Genomic DNA, 26,333 nt, shown 5'->3' with positions numbered 1-26,333 from the left:
ATCCCGCCCGCTCGATAACGACCAATCAAATCCGTTTTCCTTACTCGGGTAAACTCGTGTTGCAGCTTGTGACAACTCGGCGCGACAAACAGGACAAACGGCCATTTCTGTACACCTTTAAGCAATGTAAAAGAAAGCGCCTTTACTCACTGTGTCAATGAGTAGTACTTTTATTTTGAAGGATGTTTGTTACGCTCCCTGATGTGTAGCTTGAAAAACAGAAAAAAATTAGTCAGAAAAACAGAAATAATTACCCCGAAAAACAAACCAAAAAATAAATTACTCAAGTGAATGCAGTGCGCTTCCGTACATTCATACTGCAGGGCTGCTTCTCATATTGCCACCTGCACTATTATATCTCCAAATCCAATACATGCTCCTCTGGGAAAGTGAGATATTGGGTGAGAGGTTTTCACCAGACAGAGACAACTGGCTGATCTGTGTGTAACTGAGTGAAAGACAAGATTAAGGAATGGACAGTCCACTTAGCACTGAAAAGGTCAAGAGGGAACACAGGAGGAGAAAACAATGAGAGAAAATACAAATGGGTTTGACGAGCGGAGGAGGTGTGCACCGTGTTGATCCCAGATGATCTCATGTCATCTGAAAACACAAACAGGCTCAGAGAATTGGAATAAAGGGTTAATCCAACTGTTAAAGCCTAAATGTCCTGGAGAGAGAGAGAGTTAGAGAGGGGAAGGGATAAGCTGTGGAAGAACACATTTGAAAAAACAACTTTACAGTTGAATTAGTTTATCATAAGCTGACTGAAGCAGTGGAGGAATTATCAAAATTGAAACTTGAAAAAGGTATTTCCACTCTGAGGCTGAGGCTCTGTAGTTAATGATATCATCTGTAATTTTCTATTATAAAAAACATACATTCTACAGTATGTGTTGTTGTATTATCCCCACTGTTTCCAAACCAGAGGAGTCTGGGATCTAATCATTGTTTGTCTGTCAATAATAGTATATCCTCTAATAACACATGTCAGAGTTAGTTTGTCTATTAGCCACATTCACTTTTTACAAAAAGTCCTTCATCTGGTTAAAATGCTTAAAGCCCCAGTATGTAACTTATTTGGCTTTTTATTAGCAAAAATCAAATATGTCTTTCATAAATACGTATTTCACTGATGTGGAATCACACCCGCATACAAATGAAAGCTTTCTGGTACCTTAGAATGAGTTGTTACAAGTCGTTACAAATACATAAGTGGGCGACGCACCGAACTGAGGCGGCCATTTTGCATCGCCATTTTTTACGTTGAGTGGCAGCGTGACCGTAGGTAACCACGGAAATTTCGATTACGATTTCACGTGAATGCAACATCCTGCATGGGTGTTTGAATCATGTCGATGTTTCGGTCCTTTGACCTTCATCAGGCCAAACAGCTGGCACTCAGAAGAAGCCATCTTTAAATAGGGAGTGGCGACGAGCCTGCTTCCAACCACAGTGGTCACATAGAGAAAATAAACATCCAAGAAAAATCACAACTTTACATCGAGGGTACTGAAACTGAATATCAAGAAAGATTAAGATTAGTCTAAAGGTGCTGATTCTTAACAGGCTGCTGGTTTTATGTGTTTATGCCTGATTTAAGTCAAATTAAATTGAAAAATGTGTTGCTATGAATTGCGCTTGTAGTCCCAGCCATGGTCTGACCTGTGTATCTCCTGTTAACTCTGAACAAGTACGTATCTGATAGCTCAGTTTATCCTGTTTGCTCCCTCTGTTTTGCACTCTCTGTTAATTCTGTGGCCTTTGGGACCGACGGCCATTGACTAGTGCTTAGAGTTAATGGCACATTAGAACCAGACAAAGACACCCTGTGGATGGAGAGGGCAGAGAGGACGAGAGGAGAGGATGAATCCTGACTATACTGAAACCAGTTGGAAATAATGCAGAGCGATAGATCTGTTCAAGTGAAAGGAGGAAGGAGAGAAAGATGGAGGCACAGAAAATAAATGAGGGAAAGAGGAGTAACGGAAATTAGGCGAGACAGTCGATGAAGGGAGGGAAATAAAAAGAGGATCCTTTATTCCAGACACCAGTGTCCTTTTTATTGATTGGTGAAAGAAAAAAAAACTGAAACACTCTGCATGAAAGATGCAATCCAATAAGAGCTAATGAGATATCATTTGAATCCCAAAAGGACGGGGATATAGTGGTGCGTTGGGGTGAAGAGCAGGGGGACAGGCGTGAATGAATGAGAGTGGATTCCCAGGGAGATAGCTGGTGAAAGGGGGCTGACCCCCCATGGGTCACAGCTATTTACTTTACCCCTTCAGTTTGTTCACTCCTCTTTCACCCCTCTGCTGGTTTCCTCTCTCAATCAGATCCATTCTGCCTCTCTCAGTGTTAATCCACCAAACACAGGCTGAGAAACACTCTCATTAACGCTCTCTGTGTGAGTGTGTGTGTGTGTGTGTGTGTGTGTGTGTGTGTGTGTGAGGGTTGGGGGGGGGTCAACAGGTCTCAAAGAGCAAAAGTTCCAGTTTCAGTGCTTGTGCACAACTGGAAGAAGAGGCCCAACATAATGTTAAAGATCTTTATTACTGACTGTCTCGCTGTTTATTCGAATGCATTTATTTTATTTATGTATAGGACTTGGTGCTTAATTACATTTTCAATACAATACCAAGTAACACAGGGCCAGTATGTTGTTATAATTCCACGTAAAGCCCTTTGAGACAAACTGTGTGTAAAAACTAGGCTATACTAATACAATTGCCTTGCCTTGCCAGTACTGATATAGATGCTGCCTATATCACCCACTACCTCATATCACCTTGTTTGCACATGCACAATTTGCACACTATTTATTTATTATTTACTATTTATTATACATATTGCACACACACACACACACACACACACACACACACACACACACACACACACACACACACACACACACACACACACACACACACACACACACACACACACACACACACACACACACACACACACACACATCATACCTCCATTTCTCTTTCTTTTATCTCTTTTATTACTACTGTTGCTGTCATTGCTGTTTTTATATCTATATTGCTGGTGTTTTGTGATGTGGACAGCAAAGTAAGAATTTAATTGTCAGGGAAACTCAACATTCCACTGTATAAATGACAATAAACACTTTTGACTTTGACTTGAACCAAATGCAACTTGACTTAATTATTCAGCACCCTGAAAAAAGAATTTGAAATTAATAGCAATACTCTTTTTATACAGACATTAAAGCATTCATCTTTTAAAAGTTCTTTTTTCTTCTGTGTTAGCAGCACAGGCTGAATTTGAACCTGGTAACACAATGACTCCGCCTATGGAATGGCTCTGCAGGGGAGATGATGATGTACATGTGCTGGTCAACTTACCTTAGGTTACTAATTGTATTTTATTTATTTATTTATTTTCCTTTAACCTTTTGGACTTTCCTTCTCTCTGTGCTTTTCAATATAGCTAAAGCCAGTGTTTTTTTTTTGTTTCCCTCTGGCACCTAACACAAGTTACTAAAACCAGCCATCTCCAGTGAGGATGATGGACTGCTGAGGGAAGCAAATCAGAAGTTTACCAACCTTATGGACAAACCAGTGAACTGCAGGAGAAAGAGAATGTGCTGTCAGGTGTGATGGCAGGAAATCTGTGTAATGGAAACATGCAACACTTTAATTCACTGTTTGTGCATCAGTTTTTTATGATGCGTTTATTGCACATGTCGACATCAAGATGTCTTCAGATGAAGATATGATTTATTGGTCAGCAGCATAGTGGTAATGACACTATGATGATATAAATGTGCTGTCAAATGCTGAAAAATGTTGTGTGTCGACCAGCTCCTGGAAAACATCTGGCTGCCATGCATCAGGTTCAAACCTATACACTATACTTATTCATCACATCATAACTACTGTATATATAAATGTATTTCTTGTGGATACGCGATCCACAACATCCAGCACATGTAGCAGCTGTGATGTAGAATCCCTGACCTCATGCAGCAACACAAGGTTTTTAAGGCTGAACACCATTTGGACGACTTTCCTCACTTAAGCAAAGTGCCTCTGGGCTTATTAGCAAAGTGCTAACGGTTGTGGCTGTGCATTAATCACCTAGTGGAGCCAACAGCTGAGAGGAGACAGAGAGAGACAGAGGGAGAGGGAGAGAGAAAGGCCAAGACAAGAAACGCCTAATAACAATGTGCATTGAAGGGCTGTATTGCTGTTTCCCTTGGGAAAACTTAACAGTCCTTTCCTGCTATACAACAGACCGCCACATTGTGTGTGTGTATGTGAGAAACAGAGAAGGAGGATGTGAATGCAACATTATTCACACAGCCAATGGGACAAAAAGTGTGTTTCAGTATGTTTCTCTGTCTCTCTGTGTGTGAGTCATGTATGTATGTGTGTGTGTGTTTTATTCCAATGAATCCTTATTCATGTCTGTCATACAATTGTGTGTGTCGCCTGCCAGCACAAACAGTCTGTCGGACTTCTCCTATCAAATTACAGATGCGGTTAATCACTCTCTCTCTCTCTGAGTCCTGAAACATGAGTCCTAGCAGGCCGCCTGCCTGGGATCAGTGTTATGACATGAAGGACAGAAAGCCTGGACCCTATGTGATGGACAAAGAGACACAGAGGAGGCGTGGACTGACAGTGATGGACAGATACTAGACCTGAGCTGTGAACTCGTGCTCCTTCAATATGTGACGCGACACTTTCTCAAATGAAAGGCCAAAGATGTCCAGTCCCCACAACCTTGCATCTGACATTTCCCATCATGCACCTTGATAACAATGGGCCTTATTCACGAAGCGTTGTTAAAGGGATATGTCACTCAAAATTGATAATTCACCAATTTTCTACGTCAACGTCATGCCAAGGAAGGGTTTGGAGAACTGGAGCTGGAGAGAGTCATCAAAACGCTTTAGGAGTTCCACGGCAACGGATTTTCATATAATGGCGGTGGATAGAGTTCACATTTGAATCGTCCAAAACACTATGAAACATCCAAATACCTCCATACTACGCAGGTCTCAGAGAGCAGGTTTTACACTCCTGCATGATGGAATCCAATTCACCACCATCTTTTAAACTGGTTCACAACAAGGACAACTTGTAAGGATTGTGCATTCGTGGAATGAGCATCACAGCACAGCCAAAATATACAGTATACAGATTACATATAATCTGCATATATCTATATATATTTATACTGCATATATAATGACTAATTATGACTCATTTTTGCTGTCAGCACTATTAACGTCATGTTTGTTATGCTAAGACGATAATGTAGCTGTGGACAGTTGAGCACAGCTGAACTGCAGGTGTGGGTTATGCCCACGTTTTAGTTGTAAACTGTGTCTCTTGTGCTGCTTCCTCCTGCAAAACGCCTGCATGACAGATTTTACAGAGAGCTTTAGAAGCTCCACAATCAAGGAAGTAAACGCAGCACTGATGATGAATTGAAGTGTTACTGACCTGCTTCTTCTTGCTTGCAGATGTGGTGCACTTAGATTCTGAACTTGAATACTACAATTGTCTTTATTTCTGCAATAATCAACTGCAGAGGAGACAAGCTGTTTCCTCTCACCCACTGTCATCTGACTGGCTGCAGCCCCCGCATCTGAAAAGGACAACTGGTACAGTGTGGAATGAATGAATGAATCTGACAGACTGCTGTAGTTAAACCTTTACTTCAGGAATCACTTTCCAAAGAAATCATCCCTCAGTAGGTAGGCTACAGTTCACATACAGTTATGTTCATAATAATAGTGTTTAAAAAGTGAGTAAACCTCAAAATTCTTCAAATAAATTGTATTTTAAGGAACACAACTGCATTGGGGACACTGCACATTCTATTTCAAACCAAGAAAATTGGAAAAAGTAATTTAATTTGATAATATTTTACAGAAAGTCAAGAAATATAATGTTCAAAAAAATAGCAGTGTTGACATCTTTCTTTACACGCTTGCTGGTGTGTTTGGGGTCATTGTCTTGTTTGGGGTCATTTCCTCTTCAGTATACGGCAACATGACTACTTCCAGTATTCTGGTGTACTCAAACTGATCCATGATCCCTGGTATGCGATATATAGGACCAACAACATAGTACGAGAAACATCCCCATATCATGATGCTTGCACCACCATGCTTCACCGTCTTCACTGTGTACTGTGGCTTGAATTCAGTGTTTGCAGGACGTCTGACAAACTGTCTGTGGCCCTTAGACCCAAAAAGAACAATCTTACTCTCATCAGTCCACAAAATATTACGCCATTTCTTTTTAGGCCAGTCAATGTGTTATTTGGCAAATTGTAACCGCTTCATTACATGTATTTTTTTTTAACAATGGGACTTTGCGGGGGCTTCTTGGTGGTAGCTTGGCTTCACATAGACGTTGTCTGATTGTTACAGTACTCACAGGCAATCTTAGATCTTCTTTGATACTCCTGGAGCTGATCATTGGCTGAGCCTTTGCCATTTTGGTAATTCTCCGATCCCTTCGAATAGTGGTTTTTCTTTTTCTTCCTCGCCTTTCTGGTTTTGGCTGCCATTTTAAAGCGTTTGATATCATTTTAGCTGAACAGCCTATCATTTTCTGCACTTCTTTATAGGTTTTCCCCTCTTTTATTAATTTCTTAATCAAAGAATGCTCTTCTTCTTAACAGTGTCTTGAACAACCCATTTTACTTTGTTTTTCAAGGACAAATGCACAGCCAGCATAATATGCTGGCTGTGGATCAAGGATCAAGGCAACTGATGCTGCAGCAGCATCAGTTGCCTTGATCCTTGAATAAGGGCCACCTGTTTAACACCTATTTTTTTTTCACATAATCAGTGACCTCAATAATACCTTAATAAAAATATAGCAGTGCCAGGTTCATGGCACTGCTATTTTTTTGAACACGCCCCTTTCAGTAAATGATTCAGTTTCACAGAATCAGCAGCATACACGTCATGCCTGTTGGGTCTGTTGGTTTTCTATACCTTTACTAAACCTTCTAGAAAAAGCTGAAAAAAAAAGAGTTGAAATTCTAACAAAATCAGTGATTTATCTTGCAAGTGATGTCGGACTGCTATTATTTTGAACACAACTGTATCTAACACAGAGACTAATGATGCACACACTGAATCTACATGAAAAACTGCCACTTTAATGTGTGTGTGCATGCATTGGGACCAGCCTGAGCAGGATTACAAACACCACCAAGAAAATATCAGGGAAGGAGCAGAATCAACTGAAGTGTATAAACAGACCCAAACAGAAAGCTCAACAAATTGTGTGTGATGGTGTTTATCCCCGCATTCAGGAACACACTGCAGAGCTGCAATAACAACCACACAGATTCACAGAAAGTCCCTGATACCAAATGCAATAACTTTTTGAACTCAGAGATTTGGAAAATATTTTTTTTAGTTTCAAATAGAAAATAGGTTCACAGATGTCACTTTGAAAGTTGTATTAGCAAGATATGAACATAAGCTTTTCAGTTATTTGTGAATCAAATTGCATTTACAAACCTGTTTTAGATTTGGGAGATATTTTTTGTGGTTTGTATTTGTGGGAGATGTTTTATGATTACACATTCAGTGTTGACACAAATTATATAGAGTCTTCTTCCTAAAACCATCTTTAACCAAGCCGATGAGGCCAGAGGAAAGTTTCCACATTCACAATAAATATTATAATTATGAGTAAGGGCTGTGGGCATCAAAATGATGATTCATTGTTTGTTTTTTTCAGTCATATATTTATTAGTTTTTGTATATTATTATCCAACACTTTGAACATATGGCAGTAATAAAAATCAATAATGATAATAATAATACTTTAAAGGGATAGTTCACCCTAGAATGATATTTCGCTCATTATCTACTCACCCTCATGTTGACTAAGGGCTGGAAGAATTTTCAGAGTCTACCGTCCCTTCTCTGAGTTACAGGGGGTCTTGGCGTAGCAGTGCATTTCAATGCAACGGTTGCAAAGGGACACCAGAGCTCTTCGTAAAAAAACACACACAAAAAAACATCCAAATACCTCCATGATGCTCGTATGTAATGTCCGTCTTGTGCTGAAGCCCCAAATTGCGTAATTGTCCCGAAAAAAAATAAATAAGTCCACATTCCAAGCATGTTTGTAGCATTAGCTCCTAGTGTCTGTTGTCCGGTCTTCCGCTGCCAGCGCGCATGCGCAAGGTTCGCACTGAGACCGACTTGAGTCTCAGTATCAGTGCGAACCTTGTAGAAAACCAGCACGTAATTTGAATGAGATCAATAGTAACGAATGAGAGTTTAGCTATATATATCATATTTTTCACGCCCTATCACCGTTTAGACAAATCTGAAATGATTGAAGAAACATTACTATTTCTGTGTGTGTGTTTTGTGTTGCTATGTGTTGGATTTATTCAGTTTGGGGAAATCACGGTGTCTAGAAAGCATCAGTGGCTGCAGCTGACAGGGACAGCTGACGGCGGTAGCTAAGCTAACGGCGGTAGCTAAGCTAACACCAGGACGTCAGCTGTTAAAACCCTCCCGTTGTCGGACACGACATGAAACTACTCCATTTAGCTCAATCATGTTGTTACTCAGATATCCGCTGGAGAAAATATTTTTTCATGGACCGTTTATTGAGTCACTGAGTTAATAAAGTTAAACAGGTGGCTAACCGTTAGCCCGGCTAATCTCTGATAACCATGACTAATTACAAAAATGTGCACACGTAAATAGTAATGTTTGTCCAATCATTGGTTTTATAAACTTTACAAACATCAGATTAGTCTAAACGCCGATATAGTGACGTGAAAAAGTAGATATATATAGCGAAACTCTCGTCCGTCACTATTGTTCGAATGCTGGTTTTCTACCCGGAAGTAGTTGTAAACAACAAGGCGATTCGTCCTATAGAGTGTTTGGTCTGAAACACGGGTCTGTCAGTCACTCTGCTCTGCTGTAAGCCGAGGAGAAAACTTTCCTTGTATCCTACAACCTTTATCCAATGAGGAGAGAGAACAGCATGAAGGGCTGTGTGTGCAGCCAAGGGATGCATGTGAATGTGGTGATGTAGGGACGAGGACCAATAGATCCATGACGAGGGCGGGGACTGCTAACTCCATCGGCTGACAAGAAGTAGCCAAAACGACCGGATCGCTTACTTCTGCTTTAAAAAAAAAATTGTCGGAATGATGGGACATTTGATAGAAAATTAAGTGTTGCCATTCAGACAATTGGAAACCAATGTCAGACTGGTGGGATGTCGGAATGGCGGTTGCGTCAGTGCTTAACAAATCCCCCCTTCTCATCAGTGTGACATCTCAGCCATGTATGACGCATGTTTTGAACTTCTTCAAATTTGATTAGATTTTGGTCACTGTAATCTCAAAACACCACCAAAGTATTTCCAAAGGGTCAAAGGTCAACTTCACTGTGACATCATGATGGTGTTGAAACACCGTTATCAGTGCTGTAACTCAGGAGGGAGAAACCTTGGCCGTAATTTCCTGCAGCTCGACTGGTTCATGTTGTTTGTTCTCTGTAGGTACACAGTCTTTGTCTCTCAATAGGTGACCTGGGGTCTCATTTATAACCGTTGCGTACGCACAAAACGGGGCTGAAAGTGGCGTACGTGACTTTTCACGCCAAGGTTGTGATCTATAAAAAACTAACTTGACGGGAGAATGTGCGCAGCCCTAAGCAAACTCTGACCCATGTGTACGCATGGTCTGCAGGAAAAGGGGAATTGGCGACGGGCGCATGACGTCCGTCCGACTACCCATTTCTCCGACCATACATTTATTTATTTTTGCGTCCATTAGTCCGAACTCCCATTTCTCCGAGTTAAGTAGCCCTAACCCTTAACCTTACCCTAAACCTAACCTTAACACTGTAGAATGGGTAGTCGGAGAAATGAGCCATCGGACTTATGGGCAGTCGGACTGATGTATGCTCCCCATTGGCGACACAGACGGTGTGGTGGTGAACTGAAGTCAGACTCAGGAAATGATGATTGAGAAGAACGATTATGTTTTTATTATCGGCCGTCACACATTTAATTTCAACCCGTATGCGTTAGATCCATGTTGCCACGGTGATTTAATTCAACAGCGCCCTTATTTTGCATCGGACTGGTGTTTCAGAAACATCTTCTTAGAATCTAACTTAAAATTCAAAATCAAAATTCCTTCTCTATATTTAATCACCACCGTCTCTCCGTCATATTGTCCACTCCCAGAGCGCAGGAGGAGGAGAGGAGGCGCGGCTGCATGGGATAAATACATGGTGTAAATAAATATGTTCCTATGATACTGTGAACGTATGATCTTGAGTCAATTCAATCTCAAACCCTGGAAAAGAAAAATTCAGTAATCGTTCCCACAATTGTTACATTCTGTTTTCTTGTTATCAAGAGAAGTGTCATGTTTGATCATTCCTCAGAATGTAACTGATTCTGCTAATTATTCAAAGTTTTATCGATCAGTCTAATTACTGTAAATAATACAGCGGTGAGCCCCGTGCGTAATGCTGCACCACGGCACCGCTGGAGGAGAAAGGAGGGAGAGGGAGACCATGATGAATGGTTAATAACTCGATTCAGATTAGAACTGTTGTCATTGTTGTAACTATGTGCCGAACTGGGTCCAGCATGTGAGAGGCAGCGCAACAAAACAACACCGCGTGCGCTCTGTGTCACTGACGCCGTTAACAGCTGCGGCAACACGTCACGTCGCCACTTTCACACCTGCAGCTAATTCACAACACCGACAGAACAAGAGCACGTCAGGCTCATTGACATGCAGATCACATTCATGTGGTGGTTTGCATTGACCATCTATGGTTAAAACAGGGCGTGTACAGGGCGGAACGTGAAGCGGATTCAGCTGTGCACACTTGTAGGAACTCTCTGATTTATAAAGGGAAGTTTGCTTGCAAGTGTGCGTACGCAGGGTTTTATAAGTCTGAATATTTACTGGCGCACGCAAAACTTGGCTTTTGGGCGTACGTACACTTTTAGTAACGATCCCACGCACAGTTTTATAAATGAGACCCCTGATCCATCAAAATGAGTCACAGTGAACCAAATTTCAAAGTTGAGATTTTGGTATCAATGGAAAGATTAGAAAATAAGCTTTAAAATGATACCCTAGTCAAAGTCATTGATGGTTTTCTAGATATGGCCATTTGAATTACGATCTTTAACTCTCTTATCGTTCTAAAACCTGAGAAAATTGCAGTTAAAGTTAAAGTTTTGACTCTGGCATCTGTTCCTGTACCACGTGATTACACGCACCCTATACTATACGGTCCCTTGTTGTCATAGAGGCACCATTCAATGACCCTCGGAAAGCAGGGAATCTCCCAATTCAGATGCTTTTTACAGCTCGTCTCTATCATAAACGGTTCAGAAGTTGTCATGTTTTGTTGACGTTTTGTAAAACATGTGCAAGCGTTGTGTCGATTGCTACGTTCGGTTTAGCATTGATGCTACATTCGGTTTAGCATCGTTGCTACGCTCGGTTTAGCATTGATGCTACGCTCTGTTAGCGCCGATGCTACGCTCTGTTAGCGTCAATGCTACTCGGTTTAGCATCTGTTTCTGTACCCGTCCCTTCTTGTCATAGAGGCACCATTCAATGACCGTCGGAAAGCGGAGAATCCCGCGATTCAGATGCAGTTTACAGCTCGTCTCTATCATGAACGGTTCAGAAGATATTTCATGTTTTGCACTGAAGCAACGCTCATTTTAAAATAGATATTCCACGGGTAAATACAGAGGGAGGAAAGAAAGCATTCAATTTCTTTGCCCCAGACAAGTGGAATAAACTGCAGGACTCGCTAAAACAGGGGTGTCAAAGTCATTTTAGTTCAGGGGCCGCATACGGCCTAATTTGATCTCAAGAGGGCCGGAACAGTAAAATGATCGCATTTGCATATTAACCTGTAAATAACAAGAACTCCACATTTTTCCCTTTGTACTTTGTGCAAAGTACATTATTAAGATGTGTACAGTTTATGAGCTATCCTTTTTACAAAAAATTATGAACATTCTGAAATTTAGGGCTGGGCAATATGAACCAAAAGTAATATTGTGATATTTTTTTAACTGAATGGCAATATAGGATATACTGTAGGCCTACAGCCTATTTATACTATTTCCATGATGTAATTATGAGTTTCCACCAATTAGCAGCCAGTAGTGGCTTAATATTTTTGTCAGAGGCAAACCCTTAAAAAGGCTGTCAGTTCTAGGTCAAAACCACATGTGGCAAATAACAGACAATTGTAGGTATTGGGCTGATATTAAATTGTAGCTATAGGAAAAATACATCTCCCTCTCTCTCTCTCTCTCTCTCTCCTTCACATACACACACCTGTAGCTGCGCTGTCCCTCTGCTCTCTCTCTGTTCCCCTCCTCTGTTGCTTTGAGCTCCCAGCTGTGCGTGGATATGTAACTACAGGTTATATGTGGCTTATCACCGGGCCAGTTCTGCCCCCAGGCCGGTTCTGCCCCACCAACCCGACCGGACACGCCGGTTCGGATCGAGAATTAGCGCTAATGAGTCCGGCCACGTCGCGTCGGGGCTTCATCAGCAGGTCGGACCGTGTTGGGTTTTAACTTTCAGGCCCAGTGAGAACTCGAGCCGAGCTGGGCCAAGAGCAGGACTTTAGCGGTGAATGTCGGTGCTGTCCTTACACTAGCCTACGCAACGAGCCGCTGTTGTTGTGTTGTAGTAGTCAATAGAAAGTCGGCGGTGTCGTCGTGTCTCTGTTGTCCGCTGCAACTTGAGGAAGGGAGCGATGGAGGGAGGGGCGGGGGGGAGAGGAGAAGTGGCGCTCACTCAATCTGTGAGGGAGGGGCGGGGGAGTGAGCTCAGCAGACTGCTGAGAGAGGGCCGAAAGAAACGAAACTCCAACATTTGTCCCGCGGGCCGGATTGGACCGCCTGGCGGGCCGGTTCCGGCCCGCGGGCCGTGACTATGACACCCCTGCGCTAAAACTTAAACAGTTTATTTCTGTGGAGTCCTTCAGGAGTCTTTTAGACCTTGTCTTTCATATTGAATGTACTTGCTTTTCCTGAAGCTGAGACCCTCAACCATAAGTTGTTTTTCCTTGTGTCTGCTTAAGGTATCTTTAAATCTGACACCCGATGATTACACTGTGGACTGTTTATAATTGTGTTTTATTTTTGCTTTTATGCTTGATGCTTTGTTGGTGTCGCTGTTGTGTGTGTTGATTGGTGTTGCTGTTGTGTGTGTTGTTCTATATTTGTGATCAGGGCGTCATTGTAAAAGAGAGCTTGCTCTCAGTTGGCTTCCCTGAATAAATAAAGGTTTGAAATGAAATGAAAAATTTTCAGAGGGTTTAAGTTGTAAGTCAACTTTAATCATCATTTACGTGCCTTTTCTCAATTATCTGGACTGTGAACCTTTGGGAGATTGTTTTTGAATGTCATTGCTTTGAAATTAGGGTAAAAATTATTTTTTTTATTTATTATGGGTTTTCCACGTTATCAGCTGATTATCTAAAAATAGAACGTTGCGACACTTGACTCATTTTGATAGAACGGGTCACATAGATGTTATTAATCATCTAAACTCCTGTTTTGAGTTTAAAACTGATGATCATTTCACAAACACAGTCATAATTTTAAGTTTTCATCCTATTCCACATACCTCTATCTCTTCCACACATACCACAGGTGCAGTCAAGGCTAATCTCTGACAGATGCGACAGGGAGATGAAAACGCTGAGGCATTAGCGGGGGCTGTGGACCTGTCAGAGCGGTGCTGGTGGTGCAGAGCCAGGAGGACAGTTGTTCAAAGAGGTTAATTGTCTGCTTCCACCCCCAAAAATGCCTTGTCCCAGATAGCTCGGTGCCGTGAAGACATCTTGTGACATCCAGCGTTCCAGACCGGTGATTGGCCTTTCTCTTCCCACCCCCACCTGCTCACCACAAACCAGTGCACACACACACATAGACACACAGTGGTGCTGACAGCGTCCACTCTGACCACAGCTGTTTGGCCACAGATGGGTGGCTTCCTGTCAGAGTCTTTTCCAGATGTAACAGCTTTCCCTCTTTTCTTTTACCGCCTTTCTTCTGCTGTCTTTCCCCTCCCCTCAAGTGTTCAGTGAGTCAGCCGCTAATCATCAAAGCTCGTCCAGGGACCATGAGGGTCTATCCCGTCTTTTCTCGCTCTGACCGTGCTGCAGTATTCTGCGTCTCTTCCAAATGTGGTCATTATAGAGTTCATGTAGTTATAGTGTGTCACATTTACTGAGGGCGAACTAAACTTATTTATTTTATACGAGACCAACAAAATCTGATTTTTAGATTCTTTCTAAATGAAAATAAAATGAAAGAAAAAATTATTCCAACTGAAATTGAGTTTGGAACATGATTTTTCTTGCATATTGTGCTGCCTGAAAATAAGAAGTTTAATTTATTTCAGTTTCAAGCTTAAAGGGATAGTTCAACATTTTGGCAAATTGGCCCATTGCCATAATCGCTATAGTCATAGCAGTAGGTTTGTTACCTTTAATTGTCGGTGTAAGCTATTTTTAGAACGGCGGAGCGGGTCGGCAGGCTGCTCAGAGCTACGCTACGGAGGCTAAAGGAATTTCTTGGTTTCCCTCATCAAACTCATCAAATACAAAATCCAAAAACTCCAAAACGCTTTCGTGGACAAGTTGTGACCTGCACATTCACCACGCTATGAGATAATAACGGAACGTTATGAAACTGAGACGTTTTCGAGGTAAATACAGGGTAAATACAGAGACTGCTTGCTGAAAAACTGTCCCTGAACGCAACGCGCATCAGCGGTTTTGCATGAATTTACCTCTAAAACAGCTCCGTCTCGTAACGTTCCGTTATTATATCATAGCGTGGTGATTGTGTAGCTCACAACTTGTCCACCAGAGTGTTTTGGAGTTGTTGGATTATGTATTTGATGAGTTTGATGAGGGAAACCAAGAAATTCCTTCAGCCTCCGTACTGTAGCTCTGAGCAGCCTGCTGCTCCGCTCTGCCGTTCTAAAAATAGCTTACACCGACAATTAAAGGTAACGAACCTACTGCTATGACTATAGCGATTATGGCAATGGGCCAATTTGCCAAAATGTCGAACTATCCCTTTAAACCCTGTGAGGATGATCCACCATCTGATCTCAGTTCTTTCATCTATGAAAACTTGTTTACTTATTAATTCTTTCTTTTTTTGGCCATTTATAAACAGACAGACAGACCAAAGAGAGTACATTTTTAGAAAGATTACCTGGGAAACATTTTTTTTCCCCTTCCCAATCTCATTTGCCAAACATTTTAATGCTTAATAATTGGAACATTAAGAACTGACCTGGAATGTCGCCCATTCACTGATTAGGGATATGTCCCACATCCTGTCCAGTCAGGTATAGGGTTGCCCCCACATTGCATAGGAGGCTCAATCAGAACTTTGAATTATGCTGCAACGAGTAGGAGGACAGCTGTAATGAGCTGGGACGCGGGTGCTAGCTGCTACTGCTGGCTAGCGCAAGTTAGCGTTGAGCTAACAGGTGTTAGCGGTGGGGGATAGCATCTGGATAGCATCCGCCACAGATAGATTTCATTTGTAAGTCTAGCGTTTAATTTTGAGCAAAAACTCTACCTTTAAATTTTGTGATATTTTAAAATGACCTTTAGCCTAGGTGGAGTCTTCACATAAGCTATTTGTGTTTTTTGCCTCTTCCTGCCCTGTGTGTCATCTATCTTTGTGATTTGTGCATACCTTTTGTTCCCTCTTGTGCAAAATAAACCAGACTTGGTCAACTTAGTGAACTGGTAAAATTTAGCCCATTCCCACATTTCCAAACACAATTTTCATATAATTTCTAGTTGTATGAAAACACCCCCATCTCTGATTCCCATCTTCTTCTCTCACTCCTATCCTTATCTGTCTCCGTACCCCTCCTCAGAAGACGACGACACAAACAGGGCCCCCCTGGCATATGGCTTAACAATAGCCACAAGTGTTAAAATATTAACTTGCTCCACCTCATTAAGTCTCTTAAAGTCATAAAGCCCTTCTGTGAGGTAGGCGCTATAAACCATGTCCCAACCCACGGCCCTTCCAGCTGTGATGCTGCAGCAGGCTGTGCCCCCCCCACATGGAGCTTCAACAAAGGCCAGTGTGGCATCATTAATGGTGCATGTTGGCTTAAGATCGACCTGCAGCTCAGCAGGAGATGCAAATAGTGCAGTGTCCACAGTTGGCCCCTGTATGCATGTGTGTGTCTATACTGATCTGCCAGAGCAATAAGACCACTTCTTTATTGTTTCTGCTGATTGGTGGATGTAGGAGTTAATTATGAATCAATAGTCAGGTCACCAGTCTATCACAGGGCCGCATATAACACAAATCACATAAAGTTTAATTCCAATGTGTAGTTTACATGGGTTTTTAAAAAGCCTCCTGTCAGACACCAGCTTCTGATTAACTATTAATGAATGCCTCCATAAAGGACAGAGGTGGACTACACTTAGATACCAAGCCAAACTCAAAACAAACTGCTAACCAGCAGCAGCAAACAGCTGATCTAATGCTACTGAGCTGCAAGATGAGGATCTGAGCACACCCCACATCAGAGACTGTTTCTTTTCACTATAGTCTACAATATGACACGTGTCTCTCTATTACTTGATTTTTCATCCAGCCACGGTCTGGATCTCTGGGAACAAGAACCTGCACCACCTCTACCTGCAGAACACATGAGGATGATCTGATCTGGCTTCAGCAAGAGATGAGGGTGTCAGCCTGAGGACTGATAAGGCTCACAGGTCTGTGAACAGTGTCATTGTGGCAAACATTGTATGTCACCCTCAAATAAGGTTTGGAATCCAATTCACCACCATCTTTTAGGTTTTGTAGTTAAAAGGATAGTTCACTCAAAATTGAAATTTCACTCATTATCCACTCAGCCTCATGTCGACTAAGGGTTGAGAGAAGTTTCGTGCATTCTCTAAGTTACAGCGGGGCTCCGTGCAGCACTGCATGTCCATATGACGGTTGAGAACGGAGCCTTCCGCTACATACAAGCTTAAAATATAGACTTATTTAATTTTTTTCGGAACATTTTCTCATGTTGGGGCTTCTATACAAGAGGGACATTACAGATGAGCAGTATGGAGGTATTTGGATGTTTTTTGGTGTGTCTTTTTGGACGAAGAAAAGTGAGCCCTGTTTGCTACCGTCATATGGACATGCAGTGCTGCACGGAGCCCCGCTGTAATTCAGAGAAGCCACGGAGGACTCTGAAACTTCTCCCAGCCCTTAGTCGACATGAGGGTGAGTAGATAGAGTGAAATTTCAATTTTGAGTGAACTATCCCTTTAAAGCCCAGTTTAAGCAGTGGTGAATTCTTCATGTGTGTCAGTTCACTGTTGAAGTTGCAGTTGATGAAGTTGGTAAGAGGTTACTCAAGTGTTTAACGAATAGAATAAGTTTTGCAGAGTTGATGTGTTTTTTGTTGTATGAGTGACAGGTTGGGAAATGGTGTGATGTATAACGTTTTTGTGTGTAAGCAGTGCAAAGAAAACAATGATGTTTCAACACCCAAAATATTTTTCATGACTATTGGGCCCTGCTTTACCTTTATTCTAAGGACAGCTTTGAGGAATTTAAGAAGTTCATTTGGCCTTTTGTTCTACGTATTTACCAAGAGACAGATAGATATTGATCTGGAGCCACAAGCAGACAAGCAGGCAGGGTTTAATCAGAGGGCAAAATACAGAAGCAACCGCTAGAAACATTCAGTGGAATATCCGCCCCCCAAAAGAGAGAGGATGCAGGTAAAAGAAAAAGTTACGCACAGACCAGGGGTAGATGCATCAATATCAGAAGTAGTTATTCTGAAGATCAATGCCTAGTTCATTATAAGAGGTTTGTGTTTCTATAATGGTTTCATCTCTCTGCCACTGATGCTCAAGTTGTGCACATTCTAATGCCGTGTGGTACCAGCTTGACTCGAACTTTTTGGGTTTCCATTAGGTGGAAGTACCTGGGATCTGGTACACAGTAAATTTGCCAGTGTAAAAAATGCAGTGTCAAAGTATTTTAATTCTTACGTAGTTATTCCAACAATGGACAGAGTAAAATTGAACAAAAAAACGTCCAGTGTTGGTGAAAATAATCGGAGTTGACTGTGGTTTTACTCTGTCAGTGTCATTGACTCTCTCAGAGTTAAATCAACACCCAGTGAAGAAGAAAATACTCTGAAAAGCTCCGCCCATCAACTTCCCCGGTCAAACTGAGAACGTGGACTCCAGGTGGACTCTGGCATCGCCATCTTCGTTGCATCGATACTGTGGTAAGTTTTTCTAAGTTAGATAAACTATTGCCGTTGTTGTTTTTTGTATAAGAATAAAGGGACGTAGTCATTTACCACATTAGTCAATGTTGGTACTACGTGTCTTCAAATACCGCATTTCAAATGGCTAACGTGATATCGGGTCGGTGGTTAGCTTAAATGTACCAGCCACATGGCTGACCACGCAACACCAAACTGAACAAAAACGACACGAGGTAACCTTAATGTCAGCGAGGACGGGCTGTTGTGGTGTGTTAAGTGTCATACTTGCACATTTTTTTCAGTAAAATGACGACAAAAATTACATTAATAAATATAACTCCTTAATTTCAACTATCTTGCTGCTGTCTGAACTAATAAACTTTTTGTATTTTCGAAGGAACATTTCTATGATGGTGAAAGTGGCAGTGGCTATCTGGCATGGCGGCTTAAAACTGTACAAAGAAGAAGTGCTTCATCAGAGAGCAGAGGATCATCACGTCAGCTGAGTGGAGGGCCAGTAGCCAGAAGAGCGGCTTCCTTTAGTCCTGAGATGACCTTAAATGAAGAGCAATGCAAGGAGGCCATGGCCTTAATGAGATACTGTACTGACGAGGCTACTATCAAGCAGAAGATGAAAATGACGTTTCAACATCGTCGCAGTATGGTCCTCGATGAAGAGAAATCCTCAGATGTCCTGACTGAATTTCCCCGCTTCAAAGATGTCAAAGGCCTGGTAATTGAATTTTTTTGCATTAAAACATGCAATTGTCCTTTCAGTGTGAATTACTGTTAACAGCAACATTTATCTCTCAATCTCTTGAATTGAATAAATATACTTTCAAACTGTTTGCACATCCATACATTTAGGTGTATACATACATACTGTATCTGCTCAACTGCTAAATATAAAACGTAATATTTTTCCAGTCAGTCCCAATTAAAAAAGCTTTTGGTATTTCATCTTTCTGTTGCAGATTGAGCAAGACTTCATCCTGCAGTTTGGAGAAGGTGTAGCTGCAAGATTTATGGAAAGGTTAGTCACAACAGTAGTGGTTTCAGCTGAGGGTTTATGAGGAGGTCTTCCAAATGGCCATTGTTTTCATTCTGTGTCACATCTACACTTACCTTACAGTGGGAAATTCTGGGATTTGGCATTGCCATGTTAATATGCCAATGGAAATATGGTTCCTTGATATTTGTGGCACTCAGTTTTTATTATTCTAGTAAATTAACATTGATCTTCTCTGTTTCTCACTATCTATGGGTGTTTGAATTTCTTGATCATAAAATAACTTTTTTTCTCTATTTAGGTGGCCAACAACATTCAAGCAAAAGGTGATTGATCAGTGTAAGGCTCTCCCTTCTACAAGTGACCTTGAAGAGCTTATCCATTGTGCTGAAGCTACACCGGATGAAGAGGAAATTGATGACACTCTTGCCCTTGGTAGTGTGTGTTTTTTTTTGTTTTTTTGGGGGGGGGGGGTTAGGGGGTTGATTTCTTTTCCTGTTTTATTCCCTCATCTTTTTTGTTACAGCTGTAATTCAAAATAATGGTGTTTTTAAATTATAACACAGTACATTTTGCTGTTATTTCTAAATACAGGCTGGGACAGCGATCTGGCATCCATTATCCTCCTCCTCCACCTGATACCTCCTTCAGCCCAAGGCCGGAGAAGACCAGGCAAGGTGTCTGCAGCTCAAGCTGAGAAACAGCTTGTCGTGTTCAAGAAGGTTTGTGTTATTGCTTATGAAGATTATCTTTACAGATGGCAATAAGAGAACGGGACAGTTTTTAATCTGTGATTTTCAACTTTTAATTTTGACATCTTCTTTATCCTCAGAGTGGAACCAGTCTTCAAGAACATGTTGATGCAATCAAATGCACCACTCAACCGTATCTTCTTGCTGTTGGAATGAAGAGGAGCACTATCCATGAGTTCTTCATTATTCTGGACAAGCAGGTCATACCGTGCAAGTCAACCAGTACCCTAGGAGCTTTTGACGAACTCTTTAAAGCACACTTTGTATTTGGTACCATGTACAACCAGATGCTCCACAACATGTACACCTTCATACAGACAACCATTTACAACATAGATGTTGGTCAAGTCCAGGAGAGCCCACGTGTTGCTGAGGTTAGGGCCAGGCTGCTGCACTAGGTAATAGATGGGTGGGCAACATATTTGTCACTTTTCACTAAAAGCTCTTGTATCTGTATTTTGATTGATTTTCCCATCTCACTCAGTCTTAATCGATATCATGGGCCTGATTTGTTTTGTTTGCCACTCACATTTTGTGGGAACCAATGATCTTGTGAGGCATCTGCGGTTGATTCATGGTTTATGTCCAGGTAAATCACTTCGCCTTAAATGTGCACAGAGAGGATGTTGTCATGTTCTTAGTACCTTTTCAGGTTTCAGGAAACATTTAAACTCTAAACATGCTGAGAACATTGAGAGTGAAGCTGAAACTGATAACATTGTAGACAGTTATGATGCTGCAGATGATACTCGGTCACAACATTTTGAAGGAGCGGCCAGTAGCTCAAATGTCCTGCCAGCACCCAACATCAGTACTCGTGATATGTGTGCATCTGCTATTGCGCAGCTTCAAGTTGCTGGTGTAGGCCAGTCCACTTTAAACAATTTTGTATCATCCATGGAAGAAGTCATAATGGAGGTACAGAGTCAAACTAAAGATGCAGCTTTGAAATGTTTATCTTCTCAGGATACAGATGTGAAAGCTAAAATTGAACAAACTTTTAAAACACTTGAAAACCCTCTTACTGCATTGAACACTGAATCAAAACGTAATGCATATTTTGAACAAAAATGGAAAACTGTTGAGCCTGTTGAAAAAGTACTTGGTGTCAGATTTGAAAATAGAAGAAACAGAAGCACCGGAACTTATGATCAAGTAGTTGTAACTGACAAATTTGCCTATGTTCCAATTCTAGAAACATTACAATCTATTCTCAGAAATCCAAACCTCAGTGATATGTTTATGTCAAGCCACACTCCCAAGGACGGTGTGTATTTTGACATAAATGATGGGTTGTATGTGAAGAGACATCCTCTTTTTTCTCAAAAAAAGAATGCATTGCAAATTCAGTTATTTTTTGATGAGTTCGAGACTGCTAATCCATTAGGCTCCAAAAAGGGTATACATAAATTGGGGGGGATATATTTTACACTGAGAAATTTTCCGCCAAAGTTAAATTCATGTTTAATCAACATACATTTGTGTGCACTTTTTCATGCCCAGGACATTAAAACCTATGGTTTTGACACCATCCTTGAGCCAATCATAAATGACTTGAAAGTGCTTGAAACTGATGGGATCAAAGTTCCCTTGTTCAAAGATGCAGTTCATGGCAGTATTGTGCAGGTTACCGGCGATAATCTTGGTATACATGGACTGTTTGGGTTTGTGCAATCGTTCAGTGCCCGAAATTGCTGTCGTTTTTGTATCATTGAGAAGAGTGAATTTCAAACTGTGTTCTGTGAAGATGACCAAAACGTGATATTACGGACTAAAGACATGCTTGCCGAACATTGTCATACTGCACAAACAAATCCACAGCTACCTCATGTATTTGGTGTGAAGCGTTCATGTTTGTTAAACACTCTGCAGTATTTCAACACAGCTGATAATTTTTCCGTAGACATCATGCATGACATTTTAGAGGGTGTTGCACAGTTAGAAGTGAAACTCGTATTGGAGTATTTACAGGAAAACTTCTTAACTGCTAAAGAACTGGCCAGTAGAATAGAGTCATTCAACTATGGGTACACTGAGAGGAGAAATCGCCCCCCTGCAGTCAAGTTACTTGATGGAAGCAATGATTTGGGCCTGAACGCCATTCAGTCCTGGTGTTTACTGCGAAACATGCCGTTGATATTTGGTGATCTAGTGCAGAGAGACAATGAGTATTGGCATCTGTTAATGTTGTTGCTGCAGATAGTAAATATTGTGTTTTCTCCCATCCTAACAACTGGTATGACCATCTTTCTGAAGCACATCATTATTGACCATCATCAGCTTTTTAAACGCCTGTTTCCTACTAGAAATCTCTTGCCTAAGCATCATTTCATGACGCATTATCCTCGATGTATAAGAAATATAGGACCACTCCTGCACATGTGGTGTATGCGTTACGAGGCAAAGCATAACTTTTTCAAAACTCAACTCAAAAGTTTCAAAAATATCACAAAGACGTTGGCCAGAAAACACCAGAAATACATGGCCTTGCATTGGGAATCTTTCAGCCTGAGCAGAGTAACTATTGGTCCAGGGAAGATGTTACAGATTACAGATTTGCAAGAAGGTCCTGAAATTGCTGCCAAACTAAATGTAGACACATGTGACAATGTTCTTTTGGTGAAATGGGTAAAGCACTATGGTTCTGAATATCGCCCTGGTTTAGTAGTGTGTCTTGAGATTAATGAGGAGTTACCAGTATTTTGTAAGATCAGCACTATTGTAGTGAAAGATGAGCAAGTTGTACTTATTGGCTCCGGTGTGGAAACTATTTGTTTTGACGAACATTTCCATGCATTTAAGGTTTTGTACAAGCCATCCCAGGCACCTAAGGTGTTCAGTGTTCAAGAGTTGCTCTATTTTAAACCAATGGATGTTCAAATGGCATATGGTTCAACAGATGTTTCCCTGTTTGTAGTACCATATTGCCATATGATGCAGCCTTAACCAGAGTTTCTGGTTTTGACTTTGTATTCCCTCTCACTGAAAATCATTGACTCGTCATTGTTTCCTGAGGGTGGATTGTTTTATTAAAGCAAAAGTTATTTATTGTTATTCAACCTTAGATACATTTCTGTCACCATACTGATAGATTACAACCAAGATCTCTGCCAGTCACAATGAAGGTTTTTGTAAAGGAGAGTTTTGCAGACCTCCATTTGTCTGTATTTGTTGTGAAAAACATCTGTACACATACACTATATCTCATTCAGTGACCTATTTGGAAAATTTTGGTTTGACTTGGTTGATTGTTTCCAGGTGATGGCAAAGTCTGCTCATGTTTGAACACTGCTAAAATGATTCAGTGTGTAGCGTTATAAATGCACTTTAAAGACATTTTCACGGCTGTGAGAAATGTCAATACAGTATTATGAAGTTTAACATGAGATTTTCTCCAGCGTTCAACTGAAAATATGTTTTTATAATGGAGACTGATAAGATTTGAGATTTTACATGTTATTATGTTTACATTTAATGCCAAAATTTCATGTTTACTTGGAATAAATATGTATTAAGGTATGGATTTGTGTGTGTGTGTGTTTCCCCCCCCCCCCCCCCCCCCCCCCCCTGCAAAGATTAAGCTGTGTCGTATCACTGGGAGAGAGTAGATTATATGTAACACTGGTAGGAGTTGGTTAAAAATCAACACTCTTTGGAGTAATTTCATAATCAACATAGTGTAAAGTAGGTTTAACACTGGAAAAGTTATTTCGTAACACTTAACTCTTTAGTGTTAAATGTGAATAACACTATGGGTGTTACTTCTTACATAGTGTGAAACTTGATTAACACTTCTCAGTGTAGTGTAGTGTAAAACATTAACTCTTACCAGAGTAAAATTGACTCTGGAAATTTAACTCTGTGTTCAGTGTACATTTAACACTCTGTAGATAGGGACCATATGTTCACTGAGGTAGTGTTAAAATTAACTCTTTAAGTGTTATATTGACACTGGCGATTTTACTGTGTACCTGGTTCTACTTTTCTGGTTCCACCTTGGCCAAGGTCCCAAAATGGGTTAAGAGGTATTTAAAAAATGACGTGAAATCACTGCAGACCACTGATTGGTCGAAAATTGCATCAATACAGTACATCATCATCATGCACTAAATACCCTGCACAGCTCAAAGCCATGCTGCCATTTTTTTATTTTTATCGGAACAATTTCTCATGTCGGGGCTTCAATACAAGAGGGACATTACAGACGAGCAGCATGGAGGTATTTGGATGTTTTTTGGTGTGTCTTTTTGGACGAAGTAAAGTGAGCACCATTCACAACCATTATATGGACAAATACTGCTGCACGGACCCCCCCGTAACTCAGAGAAGGCACGGAGGACTCTGAAAATTCTCCCAGGCCTTAGTCGACATGAGGGTGAGTATAGATAATGAGTGAAATTTGAATTTTGGGTGAACTATCCCTTTAAGACTGTACTATCCTGGTACCAAAGCTGAGTTGAGTGGTGTCGAGCTGGTAGGCGGCACACCACACTGCAGAGCAACATGCACAGGAAACCACCAATGGAACACCTTGGAATGTAGAACATAATAAACAATATTATGACTATTAAACCCACTCCCAGTTCCACAGCAGACTACACCTCCCTTACATAAATTCAGAATTAGGAAAAACTGCCTTCTCCCTCTAAACTCCACACCGATGGAAAATTACAAAACTCAGTGAAAATTGATAGACTTATCTCACCTTTCAAATGTCTACTTCACACCACAGTATTGGGGGTTCAGACTCAAACTTGCACTTGCTTCATTTAGTCTGATTACTACTAGGTCATTAACTTTTTATTACCTCATCTTCATACCTGTACTTTTACTGTGTTGTATTGGATGGATCTACCCTGTCAAAATAAAGGTTAAATAAAATAAAAATAAAAAGGGAAGTGATGTAGTGATGGAAATGAAAGAGAAGTGTCATGACTTTGCTACACGAATGAGTTTGATCTGCTTCACTGTGCTGCTCACATGCTTCATCTGGGTTTGGGAAATGATGTAGTGGTCATTAAAATGTAAAAGGATTTAGCCTATTGATGATGCATATAGCCCATAGATCACCACACTGCTCTCCTCTACATGAAAATAGATGAGCCGCTTTTAATAATGAAAAGTTCTCTGTATCAGCGTTCTGGCTCTGTCTTACTTGGTATCAGATCAAAAAGATATTTTTCTGCCGCCCATCCCTTCTACAGACAGGTGAATGGAACAAATGTCTGACCTTTGTAAAGGAGAGCACCAAACACTATTGTGTTGCCGAGCAACATAGTATTGGTTATAGTGGTTTGTCAGCTGTAGCTGCCATGGAATCTATGTTGTTTATAAATCTCCATCTTTTCCGCTGCTTTATTCTGCTGTAAAGAAGCAGCTGTTTGATTTATGTAGTATAATTTTGTTGCATAAAATCTTTGACTCCTGCTGGGCTGGTGTAATTATCAGCTGTGTGCACGGGCTGCCTGGCTGGGATTTATCGGCTGATTTCAGTGCAGTTCTCAGCTGGAACCAGTCTATCAGGCACCTTATAGGCCCAAAGATGTTCATTAACTTAATTGTTTTATTTTGTATTATTATACACTCTCACCTCCTGAAGAATTTTTTTTGCATCTCCCAGAGGGAGGTTGGGGACGTGGAGTTGGAGTCGACCATGTTCAGAGTCAACAGAAGCAACTGTGGCCTCAGGGTGGTTGTGGCTGTTGGACAGCAGCAGGGAGGGACAACCGAGGCCTCTCAGGTTTGGTTGAACCAGGGGGATCTGGAAGCGGTCGATAGGTATCAAGTAGAGGTCTTCGGAAAAACCCGACAGCCCGAAAACCCGAGGTTCCGACCTGACCCGGCTCGGGTCTTGGGTCCATTCACAAGAAGTGACTCCGGGGCCGGGTCGGAACCAGGAGAGTTTGTCTCGGGGCTCGTGGCTCTTATTGTGAAAGGCCGGGTCGTACGGTACCCGAGAGGACCCGGCGATTGGCTGTCAACTACACGACTCTTATGATGACGTCAAAGGTGAAAATTAAACAAGAGGAAATATGTTCTACTGGATTAGCGTTAGCAATAGCTAAGAAGAAGGATTACACTACATGACCATCTAAACAAGAAAATGACGACGTGTATTTATTTTTGTTTACCGTACATCACGTTATGGCCGGGGGGGCTGGCAGCGGCCGCAACCGGAACCAGGTAGAAGAAGACTATGTTTAGGTAAGAAACAGAAAGTAGTAGCTAATAAAAAC

At 41.3% G+C, this 26,333-nt stretch overlaps 2 protein-coding genes across 2 annotated transcripts in view; both read left to right on the top strand.

Annotated features, from left to right (window-relative positions):
* Positions 1-26,333, top strand: part of arglu1a (arginine and glutamate rich 1a) — a 420,179-nt gene that overhangs the window by 261,362 nt on the left and 132,484 nt on the right. The window lies entirely within an intron of this gene.
* LOC146964683 (uncharacterized) lies at positions 18,712-20,593 on the top strand. Its single transcript, XM_085764717.1, has 5 exons — positions 18,712-19,069; positions 19,311-19,369; positions 19,647-19,780; positions 19,940-20,067; positions 20,178-20,593. The coding sequence occupies exons 1-5, from the start codon at positions 18,887-18,889 to the stop codon at positions 20,493-20,495; spliced, it is 822 nt and encodes a 273-aa protein (XP_085620843.1). The 5' UTR covers positions 18,712-18,886; the 3' UTR covers positions 20,496-20,593.

Source organism: Trachurus japonicus, chromosome 21, assembly GCF_045865225.1.
Source record: "Trachurus japonicus isolate A0001 chromosome 21, Traja_1.0".
NCBI classification, from domain to species: domain Eukaryota; kingdom Metazoa; phylum Chordata; class Actinopteri; order Carangiformes; family Carangidae; genus Trachurus; species Trachurus japonicus.
Note: the sequence above shows the minus strand (reverse complement) of the source record. Positions and strands in the feature narration are given on the sequence as shown.